The following is a 20952-nucleotide window of genomic DNA, read 5'->3' on the forward strand; positions in this document are numbered from 1 at the left end:
TATGATTTACAGGTTTTAACTGTTCTCAGTACACCTGGTACAAATTTTCCTCCTTCCCCTGAACTTTTTTCTCTAATTCTTAGTTTTGTGTGTTAATGTCAGGGGGGTTGGGAATCCTAACTGTTTCTTTTGAGCAGCTGGCTACAGGGCCACGTTTCTAGCCCTTATAGAACAGCTACACTTGCAGAGGAAAGATTTATGAGCTGTGCTTTGTGTGTTACTGGCACAAAAAAGCAAATTTCTACTTTAAAATGATTTTATATGTTACATTTATATCCTTAACAATTCTACAAAATAGCAAAAGTAGCTTCATATTTAGTTAAATTTACATTGATCTCAAAACAGCCATTATAATGTAAAGTTTCACATATAATTTTTTTTTGGTATTGACAATCCTTCTCATTAACTATATTTCTAAAAAAAAAATGTATGTCACAATAAAAATAAAAAAACTCACTTTAATGCTTTTTTTGATGTATGCTAAAGTATCATAGTTGGGGTTATTCTTTCCTAACAAGAATTAAAGCATATAAATAAAAGCTGAAATTTGCTCTTGGCTTGCTCTTGGTAGCTGTGTATGTGACATCCATTGGCTTTTATAAGGGTAACAATCACAAAATGGGATCCTGTTATACAATCCTTGCTTCAGAGTGTTTGATCACGACTTCACCTTGAGAATTTCCTCTTACCCTTTACTTTTAAACTCACCTTTTATTCAGTAAAAAACCATGATGGCTGCCACTTATAATAAATAGACTTACTTGTCACTCTCAACACACAAGACGTTTCAAATAAACATTATCTTCAAGGCAATTGAGGAAGAACATAAGATATGTTTAGATTTAAAACACTGATGTATAAACATCATAAGCAAAATTAACTGCTTGAACAGCAGCTGTTGTAACTCCAAAGTGTTTCACAGCAGCTGGGATGTTAAAGGCGAGGAATGTAGAGCTGAATGGGCTCCCTGTTTCAGCATAATTCACACACTGCCATTTAGGGATCCCAGGCAACGTCAGGCAGCGTGCAATTGAACAATTCCACATTAGTCCCCATTTTATCAATGCCATCCCTATCCCCTGTGCAGACTTATATAAAAACACATAGAAAGAAGATCTATTCTTTAAGGACTTTCTAATAATTCTGAAATATCACATTTTGGTGTACTATGTGTATTTTGTTCTGTTCTATTGTCTTTAAAAAAACTTTACTGAGGAAGCAGTGTAAATAGGGACACCCTTTTATGTGACTATGGTTAGATTTGCAACAGTTATGCAAATCTCGTCGTACCCATTGTCTTCCACTTTTTTTGAGACCAGGTCGCAGGGGTAACCGAGTAGAGAAGCCCAGACTTATCTCGGTCTTTCCATCATGACCCTCAGTTTATGCCCATAGGTAAGGGTTTGAATGTAGACTGACCGGTAAATCTAGGGCTTCGCTTTTCAGCTCAGCTCTCTCTTCACCACAATGGACCAGCACAGTGTCCTAATTACCATGGTAGCCACACCGATCCTTCTGTCGATCTCCCGCTCCATTCTTCTCTAACTCATGAACAAGACCCCAAGATACTTGAATTCCTCCACTTGAGGCAGGAGCTCCCCTCCAACCTGAAGAGGGCAAGCCACCCATTTCCGGTCGAGAATCATGGCCTCGGACGTAGAGGAGGTGATCCCCATCCCAGCCGCTACACACTCAGCTGCGAACTGCCCCAGTGCGTGCTGTAGGTCATGGCTAGAGGGGGCCAGCTGGACCACGTCGTCTGCAAAAAGAAAAGACGAAATCCACTGCTCCCCAAACCAGTCCCCCTCCGGCCTGTGGCTGTGCCTACAAATCCTGCCCACAGAGGTTATGAACAGGACTGGTGACAAAGGGCAGCCCTGCCGGAGTCTAACATGCACTGGGAACAGGTCTTAGTGCCGGCAATGCAGACCAAACCTCTGCTCCGCTTGTCCAGAGACCACATGGCCCCACATGGCCCCTAATAAAGGGCCCTCCTGAGTCCATATTCCCCCCCACCCAGCGAGGTAACACTCCATGTCCATAGAGCCAGTTTAATTATCCGGAGATCAGATAGTCGAAGTCTCCACCTTCATCTGCTGCCCAGTCATCTTTGCACCGGTCCCTCATGGTTACCCCTGCAGGTTTGGGCCCACTGGGGGATGGCCTCATGTCTCTCATTTCATCTTGGCCTTGCTGGATCCCACTAGGAGTAACACTGCCACCAGGCACTCACCGACAAGTCCTGACCCCAGGCCTGGCTCCAGGGTGGGACCCTTGTTCCACCGAACCGGGCCACATCATGTGCCTAGTTGTAGCAGTCCTCTTGAAGGCATCTCAACTGCTCTTTGTCTGACCCATCACTCATAGCCTGTTTGCCATGGAAGACCCTACAAGGGGCCCTGGACAACATAGCCTCAAGGATCATTCGATCCCTCAAACCCCTCCCCGGTTCAAGGAGGGAATTATGCAAATCTGGCATGTTTTAATCATTCCTTCTAGGTTTAAGGAGTAAATATAAAAAAGACCAAAGTTACACAGCATATTTTGTTGCATTACAACCACAAGGTTCAGATAATCTTTTTGTGATTTTGTGTGAGCAACACAGGTAATGCATAACTTTGAAGTTAAAGGCAAATGACACAGTTTTCAAGATATTTACTAAAATCTGAAAAAGTGTGCATGCATTTGTGTTCAGCCTTCTCTACTCCTATACTGCTAAATAACATCTAGTGCAACCAATGGTCTTTAGGAATCACCAGATTAGTAAATAGAGTCCACCTGTGTAAATCTCAATATCAATCAAGACATTCTGTGAAATCAACAGAAATAAAACTGTGGAGACTTTTAAGGCAAGGCTAGGTTATAAAACAACTTCCTTCTCCCAAAGCACTGTTCAGTCCATTATCTTTTAATGGGAACAGAATGACACATTCTTGACATACCATCCCCACAGTAAACATGATACTGACAGCATCATGCTGTGAGGAACACTTTCTTCAGCAGAGACAATGAAGTTGGTCACAATGAATTGGAAAATAGATGGAGCTAAATACAGGGGAATCCTTAAGGAATATCTGGCTGCAAAAAGCTGAAGCAGAGGTTCTCCTTGGCTACAATGGAATGGTTTGGATCAAACCATTTTTAAATGCAAGAAAGACTCAGTCAAAGTCCATGTCAAAACCTAATTGTGAATCTATAGCAAAACTTGAAAGTTGCTGTTCACAAATGCTCTCTGCCCTAGCTAACTGAGCCTGAGCTATTTTGCAAAGAAGAATGGGCATATATGTTTAGTCTTGAGATGTAGAAAGCTGATAGTGACATACCCTTAAAGCCTTGCAGCTGTTATTGCAGCAAAGGCCATTTTGAATGTGGGCTCAATCCGAATTCACGCCATATTTTTATTAATACATTGAAGTTTATCACTGTAAAATGAGAAAAGGTTCAAGGGGTATGAATACTTTTGCAAGGAATCGCTTATAAAATGACAAGCAAATTTTTTAATGCAAACTCTTGAACCTGTAACTCATCATGTCTGGCACTTCATAATTAAGAAAACATTTTTTTACACATTTAAAGCACTCACATCAAAAGAAATTTAATTACTACTTCAACAGAGTAACATTTACATCTGTGTGATACAGTTCTAATAAATTAGGTATAATCTATAATTTGACATCTTGGTTCATCTGTAAAAAATAAATATGGCAGCAAAGAGTACAGGCAGCAAGTAAATAATAGGATTAGGCTTACTCAATGCTTTCATGAAAACCCTCCCTTTAAGATAATACCCCATCCAGTTCTAGTATCAAACTAATCAAACAACTTATATCAACAATTCAGCAAAACGTGGCTAGATATACAAAACTATAATTGCATTGGAAAAGTTTGAAGAAAAAAAACATTTAACATTGCGATGGATTGGCGACCTGTCCAGGGCGTATCCTGCCTCTCACCCATAGACTGCTGGAGATAGGCACCAGCCCCCCCGTGATCTACTATGGGATAAGCGGTACAGAAGATAAATGAATGAATGAAAAGGATTTTAAAAAAAATTTCAGCAAAATTAACACAACAGGTTTTTGATAAAAGGCTGATTTGTATTAGACTTGAGTTAGAAAGACTGAAGAATTTATAGATGAATGCCTGAAGAAAAGGGGGAAGGATTAGAATTTGGTTAAATCAGGCAAAAACATTGTCAACCAAATTTTAAATGAAAAACTTGTAAGTATTGTTACATTTCAATAATCAGCATCAGAAACCTGAAATACTTACTTTTAGATTTAAAAAACAACTAAGAATTACTTTAGAAAAAATATTACAGATAGTATTAATGAAAAAAAAAAACTCTAAACATTGACAGTTTAACAGCCCAGTAACTTTGACAACCTGGTACTTTATTGAAGTATTAACTTTAGATTTTTAAAACAAAGTTAGGATAGGCACACTCCATTTGAATACCCAAACCAAAATCCTTTCCTTAAGCAGCGAGGCAACATTACTGGGGCCTCAGGCAAGCTGAACACAATGCTGTCATTGAATCATATTCACAGTAGTTACCTTTATGCACCACCAATGCAACACCACCTGGATTTTACTTAATGATATGGGTTTAGGCATGCAGACACACAAAACAAGAATAGCTTTCTGAAAAAAGCTTCTCTTTTTTCTAAAGATTAAATTATTTTGGTCTTAATATACCTAAAAATGTGAGGACTTTTTGTCAGATAATACAACCCAAACATCATACCCAACAGTTGTTCAAGAATTATTTTTTGTTTTACTGTTTTATCTCTAAATTAGGCAGTATGGTGAAAGGAGCAGCAGGTTATTAGAAAACAAGCTTATTTTGTCAGATATTAAAGCCTCACAATCACTTGGAGGTAGGAAATCACTGAACTATTAAAAAGCCATCTGAGGTAAGTGATGTTTCATCACATAAGTTTGCTTTTATGTTCACAAATTTCATTGAAAATCCAAAGATAACATTTTTAACATTATCATACACATACAGCTGGGAGAACATTGTATAAATGTCCCTTCAAGACACAAAGAATGCTGTTCCATAGTCACTTTACCTGAGTAAGATTTATAAAAACTACCAAAGCGCATCACATCTGATCTAATGAGATTCTAGTTGTCTATTCTAGGGTGGGATTATTACCATATTAGTCAATATTTGTGAATACATACAGACACTGAATGTCCCGATCTAATCCTAAGTATCTATAAATAATCAGTATTGGATCCCCTGACTTAACTCAACCCCAGTATATGTAATTTGATCCCCAGCAAGTTGTGCAGATGTTTTGCATAGGTCCGTGTTGAAACACGTTGTGTTGTTTGGCTTGCAAAAATGTTTTGTATCTTTACAATACAAAAAATGTAACCTGCACATTATTTGTCCATCTAATGAATTTTGTTTACTCTTTACAATAACATTAACAGTAAAAGAAAGACCGTTGGTTGCAGCAGATGTCTGTCTGTCTGTGTAATGTGACTTGCTCATTCAATTTTATAATGTGCCAACTTTACGAAGCAGGAGATCAACTTTTTCATTTCCCATTTCATCCACACATAATTCACTGGAACTGCCCTAAATAGTGTTATGAGCTATATTATCCCCCAGGACTAAGAGAAAACATGCCAACATTATCTTACCACTGCAGAAAGGTTCTCCACATGAAAACAATGTTAGCAGAAGCAATATTGGAGTTTGTTGAATTATATTAGATTTTTAGAAACAAAGGATAAAGCTATAAGATAAAACTATTTCAAAAAATTTAAGCAAATGTCCCAACTCAACCCTTTGTTCGGGTTGCTATAGCGTCATTGGTGATAGAGTTATGTTAGACACCAACACAAGTCTAATGTAGATGATGTAATACTGATCAAATTTAATGGGTTCTTTTTACTGCACTTTGAAAGCAGAGTCATGCATGGCACTGATATTAATATCTGTAATGAAGCATCAGGCTGGGACCCAGCATTGGCAAATTCCTGTTCTTGGCTGACTTGGAGCGCTATCAGGGACCTCTCTACTACAGACACTATTCCCAAATTACTATTACAGTCTTGTTTTTCCCTGAAAATACTATAATCTTACACTAAACCTATACATCTCACACAGTGGCCCTTCAAAACTCTGCCTTATTTCAAAATTTAAATATGACACAATGTTGGAGTAACTGGCATCTCAGTGAATGCAGTGTGCAGACGTTATTCCCTTTAAAAAGGCTATCTGTTGGTAAAGTCAGGCATGAAGTTAACATGGTACTTGCTGTTTTGTCTGTACATAAATGTTTTTGTTTTTTTTGTGGTTTTTTTACAATTGGAGGGTTGCACAGTAACGCAATTTTATGAGGAAAGTCCTGAGTTCAAATCCTGTCCAGGGTCTTTCTACATTTAGTTTGCATGTTCTCGCTGTGCATGTGTGGGTTCTCTTCATGTACTCTGGCTTACAGTCAGAGGACAAAACCATGAACGTTAGGTTTTTTGGTCTTAATAAATAGTCTTTATGTTTGAGTGTTTGTGTGCATTGTTGTTTGTCTCTGTGTCACCCTGTGATGAACTGGCAACCTGTACAGGGTGTACCCCACCTCTCAACAACTGACCGCTGAAGACAGGCATCAGCCCCATCAGCAACCCAGCAAGAAAAAAGCAAGTATTGTACATGGATGAATGTTCTGCTGGATTCAGTCGTTTGTAGAAACTCCACTTGATTATAGAAATTCTTTATCTTCAAGCAAACTGATAGACTTATTAATCAGTGTATTTTCATTATCCACAAATTTGTACCCAAACAACTTCATGGTCGGACCACACACGTTCTGCACAACCTGAACCAGCGTAAAGGGAATGGTAATCCTCCATTTCTCTGCTTGCTCGGAGGAGTTCTTCTGTGTGGAGTATATTCCACTGGCTTCCTCTGTAGTCTGTGTGTTTCTCAGAATCCACTCCCTTGCTTGGGAGCTAAAGGGTATCCCTGTAAACTTGTACATCTCCTCAGCCTTCTGCATTGGGTATCGAGCAATATCCTCATAACGCACCAACATGTAGCGTCCCTTTAGCCAATGGGGCTTGCTAAGTCCCAATTCTGCAGATATCCTAACTTGATCACAGTTTCCTTTAAGTCTCCTCACCTCCTCGTCATTTTCAGGTACCTGGCCGTCCTTTGCCCAGGCTTTCCATGTCTTGTATTTTGAGGAGAAGGCCACCATGCGTGACGCTAAGATGGCTCGTGGATCTCGAACCAGCTGGATAACTGTGACATCAAGGCGAGGGTCCACCACCAAAGGCTGCAATGTATCCAGCTGCCGCACACGGACAGCCTTGATGGTATGGTATTGTTTGGAGAGGCAGGACTCCGATGCAAGAGTCAAGTTCAGTGGTCCGCACTGGCGTATCTTGCAGCGATACCTAAAACAAAACAATATATACTTTCATCAGACAAATGTGGTCTCAGGGTTTATGGGCCGTGTGAGCCTTAGAAAAGAATTTGCAAAAAAGTGGTTTAACTAAATATTTGTTAGTTTAGTTTTCCAGTGCCCTGGAAAAGTATCCAAAACCTTCAAACACTTTCACAGTTTGTCAGTTTAAAAACTTCAATTGATTTTATTAGGGATTTAGTCAAAAACCAACAGAAAGAGTTGCATAATTGTTTTCCGAATTTTTTGCAAGAAAATCATCTCAAAAGTGTGGCATGTACATGCATTCAGCCCCAAATACTCTTATGACGTAGGAGGGCAACAACCCAGCAGCAGGACCGCTACCTCCGCCTTTGTGCAAGGAGGAACAGGAGCACTGCTAGAGCCCTGCAAAATGACCTTTAGCAGGCCACAAAAGTGCATGTGTCTGCACAAATGGTTAGAAACCGACTCCATGAGGATGGTATGAGGGCCCGATGTCCACAAATGGGGGTTGTGCTCACAGCCCAACACCGTGCAGGATGCTCGGCATTTGCCAGAGAACACCAGGATTGGCAAATTCATCACTGGCGCCCTGTGCTCTTCACAGATGAAAGCATCTTCACACTAAGCACATTTGACAGACGTGACAGAGTCTGGAGACACCGTGGAGAGCGATCTGCTGCCTGCAACATCCTTCAGCATGACCTGTTTGGCAGTGGGTCAGTAATGGTGTGGGGTGGAATTTCTTTGGAGGGCCGCATGGCCAGAGGCCGCCTGACTGCCATTAGATACAGAGATGAGATCCTCGGACCCCTTGTGACACCATATGCTTGTGCGGTTTGCCCTGGGTTCCTCCTAATGAAGGAGAATGCTTGACCTCATGTGGCTGGAGTGTGTTAGCAGTTCCTGCAAGATGAAGACATTGTAGCTATGGACTGGCCCGCCCGTTCCCCAGACCTGAATCCGATTGAGAACATCTGGGACATCATGTCTCGCTCCAACCACCAACCTCACGTTGCACCACAGACTGTCCGGGAGTTGGCGGATGCTTTAGTCCAGGTCTGGGAGGAGATCCCTCAGGAGACCATCCGCCGTCTCATCAGTAGCATGCCCAGGCATTGTAGGGAGGTCATACAGGCACGTGGAGGCGAGATGGTTTAGGGTGAGCTGGACCGCAGAGTGAAGGCAAAAGGGCCAACAAGTACTAAGCATCTCTAGGACCTCCTTCAAGACTGTTGGAAAACCATTTCAGGGTCAGTAAAGGTGTGGGGTGGCATTTCTTTGGAGGGCCTCATGGCCATCCATGGGCTCGCCAGAGGTACCGAGATGAGATCCTCAGACCCCTTGTCAGACCATATGCTGGTGTGGTTTGCCCTGGGTTCCTGCTAATGCAGGACAATGCTAGACCTCATGTGGCTGGAGTGTGTCAGTAGTTCCTGCAAGATGAAGACATTGAAGCTATGGGCTGGCCCGCCCGTTCCCCAAACCTGAATTCGATTGAGCACATCTGAGACATCATGTCTCGCTCCAACCACCAACCTCACGTTGCACCACAGACTGTCCAGGAGTTGGCGGATGCTTTAGTCCAGGTCTGGGAGGAGATCCCTCAGGAGACCATCCGCCGTCTCATCAGCAGCATGCCCAGGCATTGTAGGGAGGTCATACACAATACTGAGCCTCTTTTTGACTTGTTTTAAGGACATTACATCAAAGTTGGATCAGCCTGTAGTGTGTTTTTCCACTTTAATTTTGTGTGTGACTCCAAATCCAGACCTCCATTGGTTAATACATTTGATTTCCATTGATGATTTTTGTGTGATTTTGTTTTCAGCACATTCAACTTTGTACAGAAAAAAGTATTCAATGAGAATATTTCATTCATTCAGATCTGAAAGTACTCGGCCCCCTTCAACTGGTCAACTTCTCGCCACATTTCAGGCGTCAAACATAAAGATATAAAATTTTTATTTTTTGTGAAGAATCAACAAGTGGGACACAATTGTGAAGAGGAATGCAATTTATTGGATGTGTCAAACTTTTTTAACAAATAAAAAACTGAAAAGTGGGGCGTGCAATATTATTCGTCCCCCTTGCGTTAATACTTTGTAGCGCCACCCTTTGCTGCAATTACAGCTGTAAGTCGCTTGGGGTATGTCTCTATCAGTTTTGCACATTGAGAGACTGAAATTCTTGCCCATTCTTCCTTTCAAAACAGCTCGAGCTCAGTGAGGTTGGATGGAGAGTGTTCGTCAACAGCAGTCTTTAGCTCTTTCCACAGATTCTTGATTGGATTCAGGTCTGGTCTTTGACTTGGCCATTCCAACACCTGGATATGTTTATTTGTGAACCATTCCATTGTAGATTTGGCTTCATGTTTTGGGTCATTGTCTTGTTGGAAGATAAATCTCCATCCCAGTCTCAGGTCTCTTGCAGACTCCAACAGGTTTTCTTCCAGAATGGTCCTGTATTTGGCCCCATCCATCTTCCCATCAATTTTGACCATCTCCCCTGTCCCTGCTGATGAAAAGCAGGCCCAAACCATGATGCTGCCACCACCATGTTTGATAGTGGGGATGGTGTATTCAGGGTGATGAGCTGTGTTGCTTTTACACCAAACATATCGTTTTGCATTGTGGCCAAACAGTTCGATTTTGGTTTCATCTGACCAGAGCACCTTCTTCCACATGTTTGGTGCGTCTCCCAGGTGACTTGTAGCAAACGTTAAATGAGACTTTTTATGGATATCTTTGAGAAATGGCTTTCTTCTTGCCACTCTTCCATAAAGGCTAGATTTGTGCAGTGTAGGACTGATTGTTGTCCTATGGACAGACTCTCCCACCTCAGCTGTAGATCTCTGCAGTTCATCCAAAGTGATCATGGGCCTCTTGGCTGCATCTCTGATCAGTCTTCTCCTTGTTCGAGATGAAAGTTTAGAAGGACGGAAACAGTCTTGGTAGATTTGCAGTTGTCTGATACTCCTTCCATTTCAATATGATTGCTTGCACAGTGCTCCTTGGGATGTTTAAAGCTTGGGAAATCTTTTTGTATCCAAATCTGGCTTTAAACTTCTCCACAACAGTATTTCGGACCTGCCTGGTGTGTTCCTTGGTCTTCATGATGCTCTCTGTGCTTTGAACAGAACCCTGAGACTATCACAGAGCAGGTGCATTTATACAGAGACTTGATTACACACAGATGGATTCTATCTATCATCATCAGTCATTTGGGACAACATTGGATCATTCAGAGATCCTCACTGAACTTGAGTTTGCTGCACTGAAAGTAAAGGGGCCGAATAATATTGCACGCCCCACTTTTCAGTTTTTATTTGTTAAAAAAGTTTGACACATCCAATAAATTTTATTACACTTCACGATTGTGTCCCACTTGTTGTTGATTCTTCACAAAAAATTTGAATTTTATATCTTTATGTTTGAAGCCTGAAATGTGGCAAGAGGTAATATATATACCTCTTGCCACACAGTATAGTAGTATTTGGAGACTACATACCTCTCAAAAACACCTTTGAGCACAGTAGTACAAACAGCTTCTTCACAGAGAGATAAACTTGACTCTCTGCGAAACAGATAAGGGGTGACATGGTTCTTCGGTGGAGGAGAGATGAACTTCTCAAGGAGAGAGAAATCGCAGAGGAAGAGCGCCTGGAGGACGTCCCGGTATATTACTGGCAAATCGGTCCCATTGTTCACCTCCGCTGCTGTGGCCAGCATGCGTTCAACATGCCACAGAGGCTCAAACAAATAAAACATGGTCTCTCCATGTTGGTTGAAAAACTCCCCCACAAATGAGGATCCAGTCCGTGTGCTGGCCATGAGCAACACGTGCTTTTGGCCAGCGCTGCTTCTTTGGGCATTCATATCGTCCATTTCATCCTCTTCTTTCCTTTCTGAGAAATGTGTTTGGTTGTTTTTTGTAGCCGGCTGCTTGGCGAGCAGCACTTTTAGTACAGCTGCAGAACCTCTTGGTGTTGTACTGTTGTCATTCTGAGGGGTCTGCCTCTGGATCAGCTTATCTGAGACCCTGGTGATGAATAGAAAATCGATCAGGAAATATCAAATTGTATGAAACACTATTACTTATATATCCAGAACTAGATTCAGTGCCTTGCTTAACATTCACAGCCCTTGAACTTTCTCAGATTTTGTCACATTACAACCCCAAACCTCAATGTAATTAAATTGTTTATTGTAATTTGGTCTGATACACCAACACACAATGCAAAGCAGAAAAGGGGGACTGTGGACATCTAGCTTCTCTGATAAATGCTCTCCTTGCCAAAATTGTAAGTTTGGGTGGACAGCCCTATGACGGCAGGTTGGCAGTTGTCCCAAATCTTTCTTACGTTCTTACTTTCAAATGATGAGGTGAACAGTGCTCTGTGAGATGTTCAAACTTTTCGATATTGTGATAAATCTCTTTTTCTACAACTTTATCCCTTTTGTGACTTCTGAAGGCAATTGGTTTCATGGGATTTTATTAAGTGGTTTCACAGTCAAGCAGACTAAATACAAATGCAGTTCATACTTTTCAGATTTTTATTTGTAAAACATTTTGAAAACGTTTTGACAGTTATCGACCGTTTTGTGTGGCTGTAGCACATAAAATCTCCCCAACACACATTGAAGTTTTTCTTTGTAACATTAGAAAATGTGTTAAGTTCAACAGGTATGAATCCTGTTGAAGGCATTGCAAACTAATGTTTCTGTGTATTTCAGAAATTTGCAATAGCACTCCATTTTCTAGAACAGTCACACTGCGTCAGCCCAGAAGCCTATTTTTAAGTGTTGCTATTGGCCTTTGGCGTTTTCACCCAGACCAAACAGATGCGGCTTAGTCACATCACTTAGACAGTGCTGTCATGGAATCAGCACTGTTGGTATCTGCACTGTGCTCTCTCATGCGGCCTGCTTTGCACGCATTCACTAACTCAGCTCTGTGACTCCCAGCTCTGCAGATTTAGAGAAAAATCAACACAGGGGTCAATCTTAGCCTTAACTCTCCTTTTCAAATTATACATGGCTTTAATTCTTCAGCACTAGACATGTATTTTTTTACTTTTGAAACAGCCTGCTTTATTGTTGTGTACAGTGTCTTTAACATTTTGTGATGTTAAAGAACGGTTAAAGAAAGACCTTAACATACATTTATTGCACAAACACACTTTCACACAGAAAACCTGCTGCAGCTTTCTAACTGAGCTTTCACGATACCTTACCTCTCCTACCATCCTCATCACTCCAATCAAGCATTGCTCCAAATGTAGTTTTCTTTTTTTTTCACTCTTATCCACACCTGGAAAGTCATAAAAGCAAGCTCTAGACTTTTTTTAAAACTGATAAATGGCCTTTTTAACAAGTGATGCTGCAGTGTGTGGTAAACAATTGATAACAGCTTGATTTAATTTTTATATCTGTGAATCTAAATGAGTTAAATAATATTCAGAAGTCACTGAACCTTAATAATGTGGCATACTGGAATGCAGACATTGCTGCACAACACACCATGAGCCATAAAAGAGGGTAGATTCAGATTATTTCCTAAATGCTGGGTACTAACTTTTATATAAGAAGTCAAACTGGATCATACTTTAGCACTGAAACTATAGAGGACAAATGCATCTCAACTATAAAAAGACGTAAGATTAAAATTCTTTAGATGGTTAAAAATAGATGAAAATTCTCTACTGTGGAATATTACAGCTAACAAATAGCACGGTCTCTTTATCTTACCATGTAAGACTTAACAAATATACCATAATGGTTTAATAAAAAAAACAAAAAACATATACAGCAGAGGAGGATATCATTCACAGAATCACAGAGACTCCACTTTTTATAGTTTTGACTAGTTATAAGACATGAAGGTGATATTGCAGACTCTTTGTTTTGCAATAAAATGTGGTACATTACTTATTACAGAGATAATGCATACCTGAGACTCCTGTACTTTTTGTAGGAATATTCTGGATATAATGCGATGGCTTTGATTCTGAAGAAGTACATTTCAGATCAATACGGGACAAGCACAAACCATCACAGTTTAGTTTGAGGATTGAGGAAAAAATGCACCACTGCTTCCTGTCAGTCACAATCTCTCTTTTATGGTTTGGAAAGATTTTAAACTTTTGTAAGACACAGTTCTCACTGATGCCATCATGTGCAGATTTCACAGAGGCCCTGTTTAAATTAATACAGAAGACTTAGGTTGTAACAGCCTAAAGACAAAGCACTGTGGAAACATGAGTAAATATAATTGATGGTTACACCTAAGCTAAGAGCAGCAAGTAAAAACGAAAGAAAATGAAGAAGTTAACCTGTGCTGAGGAGCTACTGTACTATTAATAAAAAAGTATTTACTCAAAGTGACTTATGGAGAATTTAGATTGTCAAAAAAATTGTGTATAATATTTGGATATTTGGGTTCTTTCTCCAAAGATTCAACAAAACAGTCATCTTAAAAAAAAATTTTAAGATAAAAAAAATGAAATTACAAACAGCTCTTAAGGTGCTTACTTTGAGATGATATTGCTTTCTTTTTCGATGATGACCAGGGCCACAACACAGATGAAGATGACTGCATACTTGGTCCTCATTCTTGTGTCCTGGCTTTGGAACTGGAGGTCTAGAGTCTAGTCCTTTTGGTCGTAACTTGGTCACACAGAGACTAGGGCCTCATTCTGCAACATATTAGACATGCATTAATGGATCCAAGATCAGAATATTCCCTTGATTGGTTTTAATTAGTAATAGACAGAACGAATACTAACAAAATTTAACTTTTTCTTATCTAATAAATGTATTAAAACTTAGAAATCAAACAATTTTGGTCTATATTCACATCAACTGATAAACATTAGGGACATATACTATAATACCTACCGGGGAATAATCTTATATTTCTTTGATTATCTGTAAACTATCCACTCTATGTAAGAACCTGCAGCATATTTTTAGGAAAATATTTATGCTCAACACTTTTGTTTTAAATCGCAATCATGATTTTATGATTAACCGACATTTTCGTGACTCTTTTGTTCCTTTACCCTTGCAATATCTCTCCAGCGTTTTCCATGAGCTCTGTGCAAACTGATGTTGCAATTATGACTGCGATTATATTTTGTGCAGCTTTAATTTATGAGTTAGTGTCTTTGAAATAAAAATAAGAAAATCAGAAAAGGTAAAAAATCTGAGTCTACAAAGAAGGTCTAGTTTTTAATCCTGAGACACAGTTTTTCATCAAAATTATCTTTTGATCATTTAGTCAATTTGGGCATTACAACTGGATTTGTTAGGCTCAGCTCAGACAGGCAGAGAAAAAGACTGCACTGCATTGCATTGCAGATTTATTTATTTTTAGAAAATGCAAATGCAAATAGGATGATTGATTACTAATTTTATTTATGGGTCAAATAACGCAGCCGCATTCTTAAAATGAAAAAGCATTTCTGGAAATGCTTTTTCATTTTCAAATTTTACATTTCAAATTGAATTTTGGTATCTATTTGCTGGGGCATATTTTGAAAAATAAATCTCAAAAGTATTTTTCTTTTTCATTTTAATTAAGTGAAAGAATGAGCAGTCTTTAAGAAAAAAATTAAAATGCAAATAGGATTATTGATAACTAATTTCATTTATGAGTCAAACAATGCAGCCACATTCTTAAAATGAAAAAGCATTTCTGAAAATGCTTTTTCATTTGAAATATGGTAACGATTTGCTTCCATACTCAACAGGCTTGTAGAGAATCGATCTCAATGAAATTAGGAAGAACCAGTTGTATAAAATAATGTTTCCAAGAAAACTCTGTCCTGAACTAAAGATGATGGAACCTTCATTGTGACTTATTCTGTATAAATACATTTAGACAATGTAATGTATTGAAAAGCAAATATGCACATATACTTGGTCCTGCCAAGACAGTATTAATAGGAAATCTGTCATTTTCAAGTAGTTTCAATGTAACTGAGAGGCATTTGACTAAATATTACCCATGTATCTTAAGTCAGGTAAAACCACAGCCCTCAGACAGTGACAGTAAAGCTTTTGAGCTGAGCTCTTCGCATATTCAAGAGCCACTTGAGCGTTTGGCAAGATCACTCTACTCTGTTTTTTATCTCACTACAAATTACATCAATAGCTGTCTCAGGAGCCCTGGAGCAGCATATCATTTTGCTGCATAAAGCTCCATATTCATTTTGAAAGCTTTCTAGGTCTGTTGAAAACTATAAACTACTGTTGCAAATTAAATGGGTGCATTTATGAAATAAAGCATGTGATTTTATTTAAAACCACGTGATTTTATTTTGGATGTTATAAAAATATAGCACTGCTATATGAATGAGATGTTTGTGTTGTTCAATACCATGCAGCAGTTTAGGGGGAGGGGGCATCTACTATGTAAAAACGGACTGATGGCTGGCTACTTTTATACTGTTTTCTCAAAAAAAAAAAAAAAACTTTATTAAAAACACAAATCTAGGTTCTTTAGCCTACGTGAAACTATTTTTTTTTTAGGAAAAAATAAGCGAATCCCCCACATTTCCCCAATCAAAGCTCCACATTCAGCACATTAGGATCAATGTAAATCCCACTCATGACTGGGTATAAAAGAAGTGGAAATCAAGGTCGGTTTATCCTCATTTAGCATTTAAAATGTCTTATACGCGCACTGATATTTCTAAGCTTTCCGTGTGCCGCTGTCGCGCTTCATGCCTTATTTTCGATCAGCTTTCACTCCTTTCCTGTCATAAAGAAGGCATGATATTTTTTAGTAAGCATATTTAACAAACCTTCAGCAATTCTGCCCGGATTAGTCGAGCAAGACGTCCCTGATCCTGTGCAAAACCTCGTCTCCTCCTGCAGCTTTGTCTTCTCGGCGGCGGACACACTGCCTCATTGTATTGCATGTGTGTTGGGACGCGGGCTGCTCAGCTCTGCTCTGCCGGATGCAGAGCGTAGGCACCGACAAGAGAATGCCAGCAAGAGAGAGGAGGTGGAGCGATGATGCTAAAAACCTCTCACTTTTATGTAAAATGTTAAGCAACACGCCTGAGCCTTAGGTGGGTTGGATTTAAGATATCTCCAAACATAAAAGTTTCCATTTTCTTGCACAATGCAAGGCAGTGTGGTTGGATGTACACTGAGAGACTTTCGCATCTGCTGTTCCAGCCTGCAACATGCTTCAAGACATCACCCTACTCTGATTGGGACATCCTGTTTGTTAGGTCACGTGACCAAATAACGTACTTTCAGATTGTTGATAGCCGCACATCCTGATAATGGTTCTGCAGTTGGTTTCTTTCGAGAAAAGGACCAGTTCTGCTTAACTGCTGAGTAGCCAATTGCGCCTACCAATCATAAGGGCTTGCAATAAGCTAATGAGGTGATTGGATCAACAAGTATCCTTAGATAGATACTTTTGTACTTAACCTTCTATGACATGGTGTTGCCTTCAGGCAACTGATGGAGTTGTTCCCAGAAACTCCTGCGTGCTCGTTTGTTTTGGAAAAACTAAGTCATATGCTATACTGTTTTAGTAAAACTAAATAATAAAAGGAAGCACAGAGTCTGCACAGTTTCTTCTGCCCGGCCGGGGAGAGGTGTTCCAGCTGAGTCACCAGAAACACTTCTGACTTTTCCTCCCCAGAACAGGGTTTTTATTCAAAAGCAAGGCATGTACAATTACAAAGAAAAAACACATATTTTTAGCTGAGTGTCAGTTGAACTCTTACACCTGGCATTCAGCTGTCTGTTCGACCTTCACAACATTCCTGTTATTCTACTTTTGGCTGTTATTTTCAGACATGTACTGGTGCCGGGCTGACCACAGCCAAGTCAGACACACACATACACAGCTGTTTTGAGCAAGCCACTAAGTTACACAATACATTTTATTTCACACATTATTAAACCTAACTTGCAATGCAGACCCTATTAAGTATTTTAAATATTTTCCAACACAACAAACCATTATTTTGGCCCACACACCACCTCTTTAAATTTTTTTAAGTAAAACATCACATTAAAAGTCTGATGACATATCTGTGACCAATGAAATTTGAGCTGGGCGTGGCTTTGACCTTTGTCTTGGGATGAAACAGTCCTTTTTGGGACCGCAGCTGACTTGGACACACTGCTAGCAGAAGGTAAGATAAATGTAACTTTTTTACATGTTTTAATTTAAATAACTTTGTATAAATAATATCTGTGATGGGCATGAATAAGTGAAAAAGCATATTTGATTGAGCAAAGACACTTTTTGTCTTCATTTATATACTAAAATGGCAGTTTTTCATTCGTTGCCTCAGGGCAAAATTGTGCAGTTAGACCACTTTTGTGTGAACTATAACATGCTCATGGATGGAGATGTGTAGGGATGCGTAGTTATCAAATAATAACATTTTTTTCTGTGCTATTACTATTGCTCACAGGAAATGGATGCACAAACATTTTATGGGTATAAGGAACATGATCAAGAGGTTAGGCTCATTCCTTCCGACAGTGAGGACAGTGAGATTGAGGAGAGTGACAGTGAGGAAGAGTGGACTCCAAAATCAGGTTTGAGGGAGAGTTAGGAGATCAGGGTTCAGTCAGTAGAGTAACATACTGAATGGAATGAGCATGTGTGTTCATCAGTGGTTGAAGAGAGGTAAATATGACCTATTCTAATTTTATGCTTACTGGTTTCTTTTTAAAACAGATGACCTGCCTGATGACAATGAGTCTGTGGATGAAGAGGAAAATGAAGATGATGATGTATCACAGGAAGCTGTTCCATGCTTACCCCCGTTGGAGAACACCCCACAGTGCCAATATCACTGATTACCCAGAATGGCAGGCCAGTCTTCCAAAATCAGACAATATCAATTCCCCCTACGAATACTTCAAGATGTTTTTTTTCTGAAAACATTCTGGAAGTAGTTGTAGAGCAGTCAAATGTATATGCCATTCAGTGTGACACCAACAAGCCCCTTAACCTCACTACAAAAGAACTGGACCAATTTATGGGTACAGCAGTGTACATGTCATTGTTTGGATTACCAGGCACCCGCATGTTTTGGAACAAAGCCGCCCGAGTGTCCCAGGTAGCTAACACCATGGCACTAAACAGATGGGAGTTCATTAAAAAATCCCTGCACTTCAACAACAATGAAGTGAGACAAGGAGAAAATATTGATCCACTCCACAAAATCCCTCATCTTACCTCAAAGCTGCAGACAATACCAATGGGTGAGAAGTTGGCTGTAGATGAGCAGATGGTCCCTTTCAAGGGAAGAAATAGACTCAAGCAATACCTGCCAGCAAAGCCAAAGAAATGGGGCTACAAGATATTCATCTTGGCTGGCTCTGATGGTGTCCTGCACAATTTTGAGATTTATACAGGGAGAACTGTGCAACCATCTAAGCTGCCAGATGTAGGAGCAAGTGGCAATGTTGTCCTCCGCCTGGCTCAGCCAATACCCAGACAACAGAACTACAAGGTGTTCTTTGACAACTGGTTCACGAGTGTCTCTCTCATTCTCACACTTGCTTAGCAGGGAATTCACTGTACTGGTACCGTTCGTAGCAACAGATTACTAGGTGTCAACTTGATGTGTGATGCTGAGTTGAAGAGAACTGGTCGTGGATCTTTTGAACAGAAGACTGGCATGGTTGGAGAAACCACCTTGCATGCCGTGAAGTGGTATGATAACCGTTCAGTCAGTCTTCTCAGCAATTACATTGGAGCACACCCACTCACCGACGTTGATAGGTGGGATGGCAAGCAAAAAAAAAAATCATCAAAGTTCCCTATGCTGCTGTGGTGAGAGAGTACAATAAGAATATGGGTGGCTCTCTCATTGCACTGTACCGCAACAAAATAAGGTCGAAGAAGTGGTACCACTAGCTGATGTTCCACTTTATTGACATGACCATCGTGACTGCCTGGCTGCTCCACAAGAGAGATTGCAGTAGCACTGGGATGAGAAAAGAGGAACAGGTCAGGCTTTATACATTCAAGTCATATATTCCAGAAAGGTTGTGCAAAAGTGGCAAGAATCTGGAGCGTAAGAGAGGTCATCCCAGTTCCACAATTGCTGGGGAGTATGAAGAAAAGAGGAGAAGAGGACCCACTACATCTATTCCAGTCCTTGATGTTTGTCTGGATGCCACAGCCCACTGGATGGTCATGGATGAAAAGAAAGGGAGATGCAAGGTACCAGGATGCAAAGGTACACCTAAAGCCAAGTACCAAAAATGTGACGCCCACCTTTGTTTCACATCCACCAGCAACTGCTTCATGAGGTTCCATACAGAATAATACAAACAGTGCTTTGTAAAAAAGAGAAACACAGAGCCATTCAGTACCCCACAGGAACATGCCTTCAAAAACATAAACACACACTGGAGCTAATCTCTAATGCACTAATTGATAAACCATTTGTGGTTGTTTGTTGAAGGAAAACTTGTTGAAGTGTTGTTGTTGAAATAAAACTTCTTCTAATGTATTTATTGCTTGTTTGTTCCTCATTCCACTTATGAAATAAATACTACAGTGTAAAGAAAACCTTGGCATTTTAGTACCCTCATAGCATATTGTTGCCCTGAGGCAACAAACCAAAATCTGGTGGGTATATCAATTTTCTGATTGATATATTATAAGGACCCCCCCAAGCTCCCAAAACTAGGGTGAAATATTTTTTGCTCATAAAACAAAATGTCATGCCATAGAGGGTTAATTGACCTGAATGTGACTGGAACAACTTTAAACTGGATCAAACTGGTCTATTTATTACTGGAATGAATGTGAATAGGGCTGTGCTGACAAGAAGAATTGATTGAATCTAATCATTTGTTTGTCTATAAAGTAGTCTGCTATTACATCAATGGGAGATTATTTTTCCTTGCAGGTTCTAAACAATAGCAGCAGCCAAGCACACATCCTGGAAGTAATTCAGAGACCTTGCTTAATTTGACTCAATAAAACCCACACAGCTGCACAGGTAATTATTTCAACTGAAGAACATCTTCCTGTGATTGCTAACTACCGAAGCTTGTGCAACCCTGTTTTTAGAAATACTAAAAATGTTAATGCAATAGCAAGAATTACTTCCCCCAGTGCATGACAAGCAGCTAGACAGCAAGGTAAAGCAAAAGTACTCAAGCATTATTTGAAATACCAGAATGCCTTGGAGTAATGCTGTAGGTTTTGTAGGGGGGCTGAGAAGATCCGTACTCCCATTCTTTTTTGAATGCTCTTCTACAGTGCCGTTTGTTCCTATGTGTAGAGAAAAAAAAATCTAAAAACAATTCTTTCAGTATTCTGACTCTTTGCAAGTAGAAAAAATTGCTATTCCTAACTAACCTAAATGTATGTCAGTGAGAAAAAAAAGGTTTTGCTTTTTTTTTTTCCTTAGAAAAAGTTCTTACAAATTTATATAATAAACTGATAGGAACCAACTGGAATGTGTGCATTTGACTTTAAACCTGTCTGTATGATTGGATTGACTTGTTTTGTAAAGTGTGGCGATATTTGTTGTGAATTT

General features: G+C 39.8%; 1 protein-coding gene across 1 annotated transcript; it reads right to left on the reverse strand.

Moving 5' to 3' along the window:
* Positions 1-3482: 3482 nt before the first annotated feature.
* chst3a (carbohydrate (chondroitin 6) sulfotransferase 3a) lies at positions 3483-16371 on the reverse strand. The gene is made up of 4 exons (XM_047350999.1): positions 16216-16371; positions 13940-14103; positions 10917-11447; positions 3483-7416 (listed from the first exon to the last, which is right to left on the reverse strand). The coding sequence occupies exons 2-4, from the start codon at positions 14017-14019 to the stop codon at positions 6720-6722; spliced, it is 1308 nt and encodes a 435-aa protein (XP_047206955.1). The 5' UTR covers positions 14020-14103; positions 16216-16371; the 3' UTR covers positions 3483-6719.
* Between the last annotated feature and the right edge of the window lie 4581 nt (positions 16372-20952).

This window comes from Girardinichthys multiradiatus, chromosome 22 (genome assembly GCF_021462225.1).
Source record: "Girardinichthys multiradiatus isolate DD_20200921_A chromosome 22, DD_fGirMul_XY1, whole genome shotgun sequence".
NCBI lineage: Eukaryota > Metazoa > Chordata > Actinopteri > Cyprinodontiformes > Goodeidae > Girardinichthys > Girardinichthys multiradiatus.

Coding starts and splice junctions, on each gene's coding strand:
- chst3a (XM_047350999.1), bottom strand. CDS start 14,019: ATGAGGACCAAGTATGCAGTCATCTTCATCTGTGTTGTGGCCCTGGTC. Junction 11,448..13,939: donor GAAAGCAATATCATCTCAAA/GTAAGCACCTTA, acceptor ATTCATCACCAG/GGTCTCAGATAAGCTGATCC. Junction 7,417..10,916: donor CTCAAAGGTGTTTTTGAGAG/GTATGTAGTCTC, acceptor GTTTTGTTTTAG/GTATCGCTGCAAGATACGCC.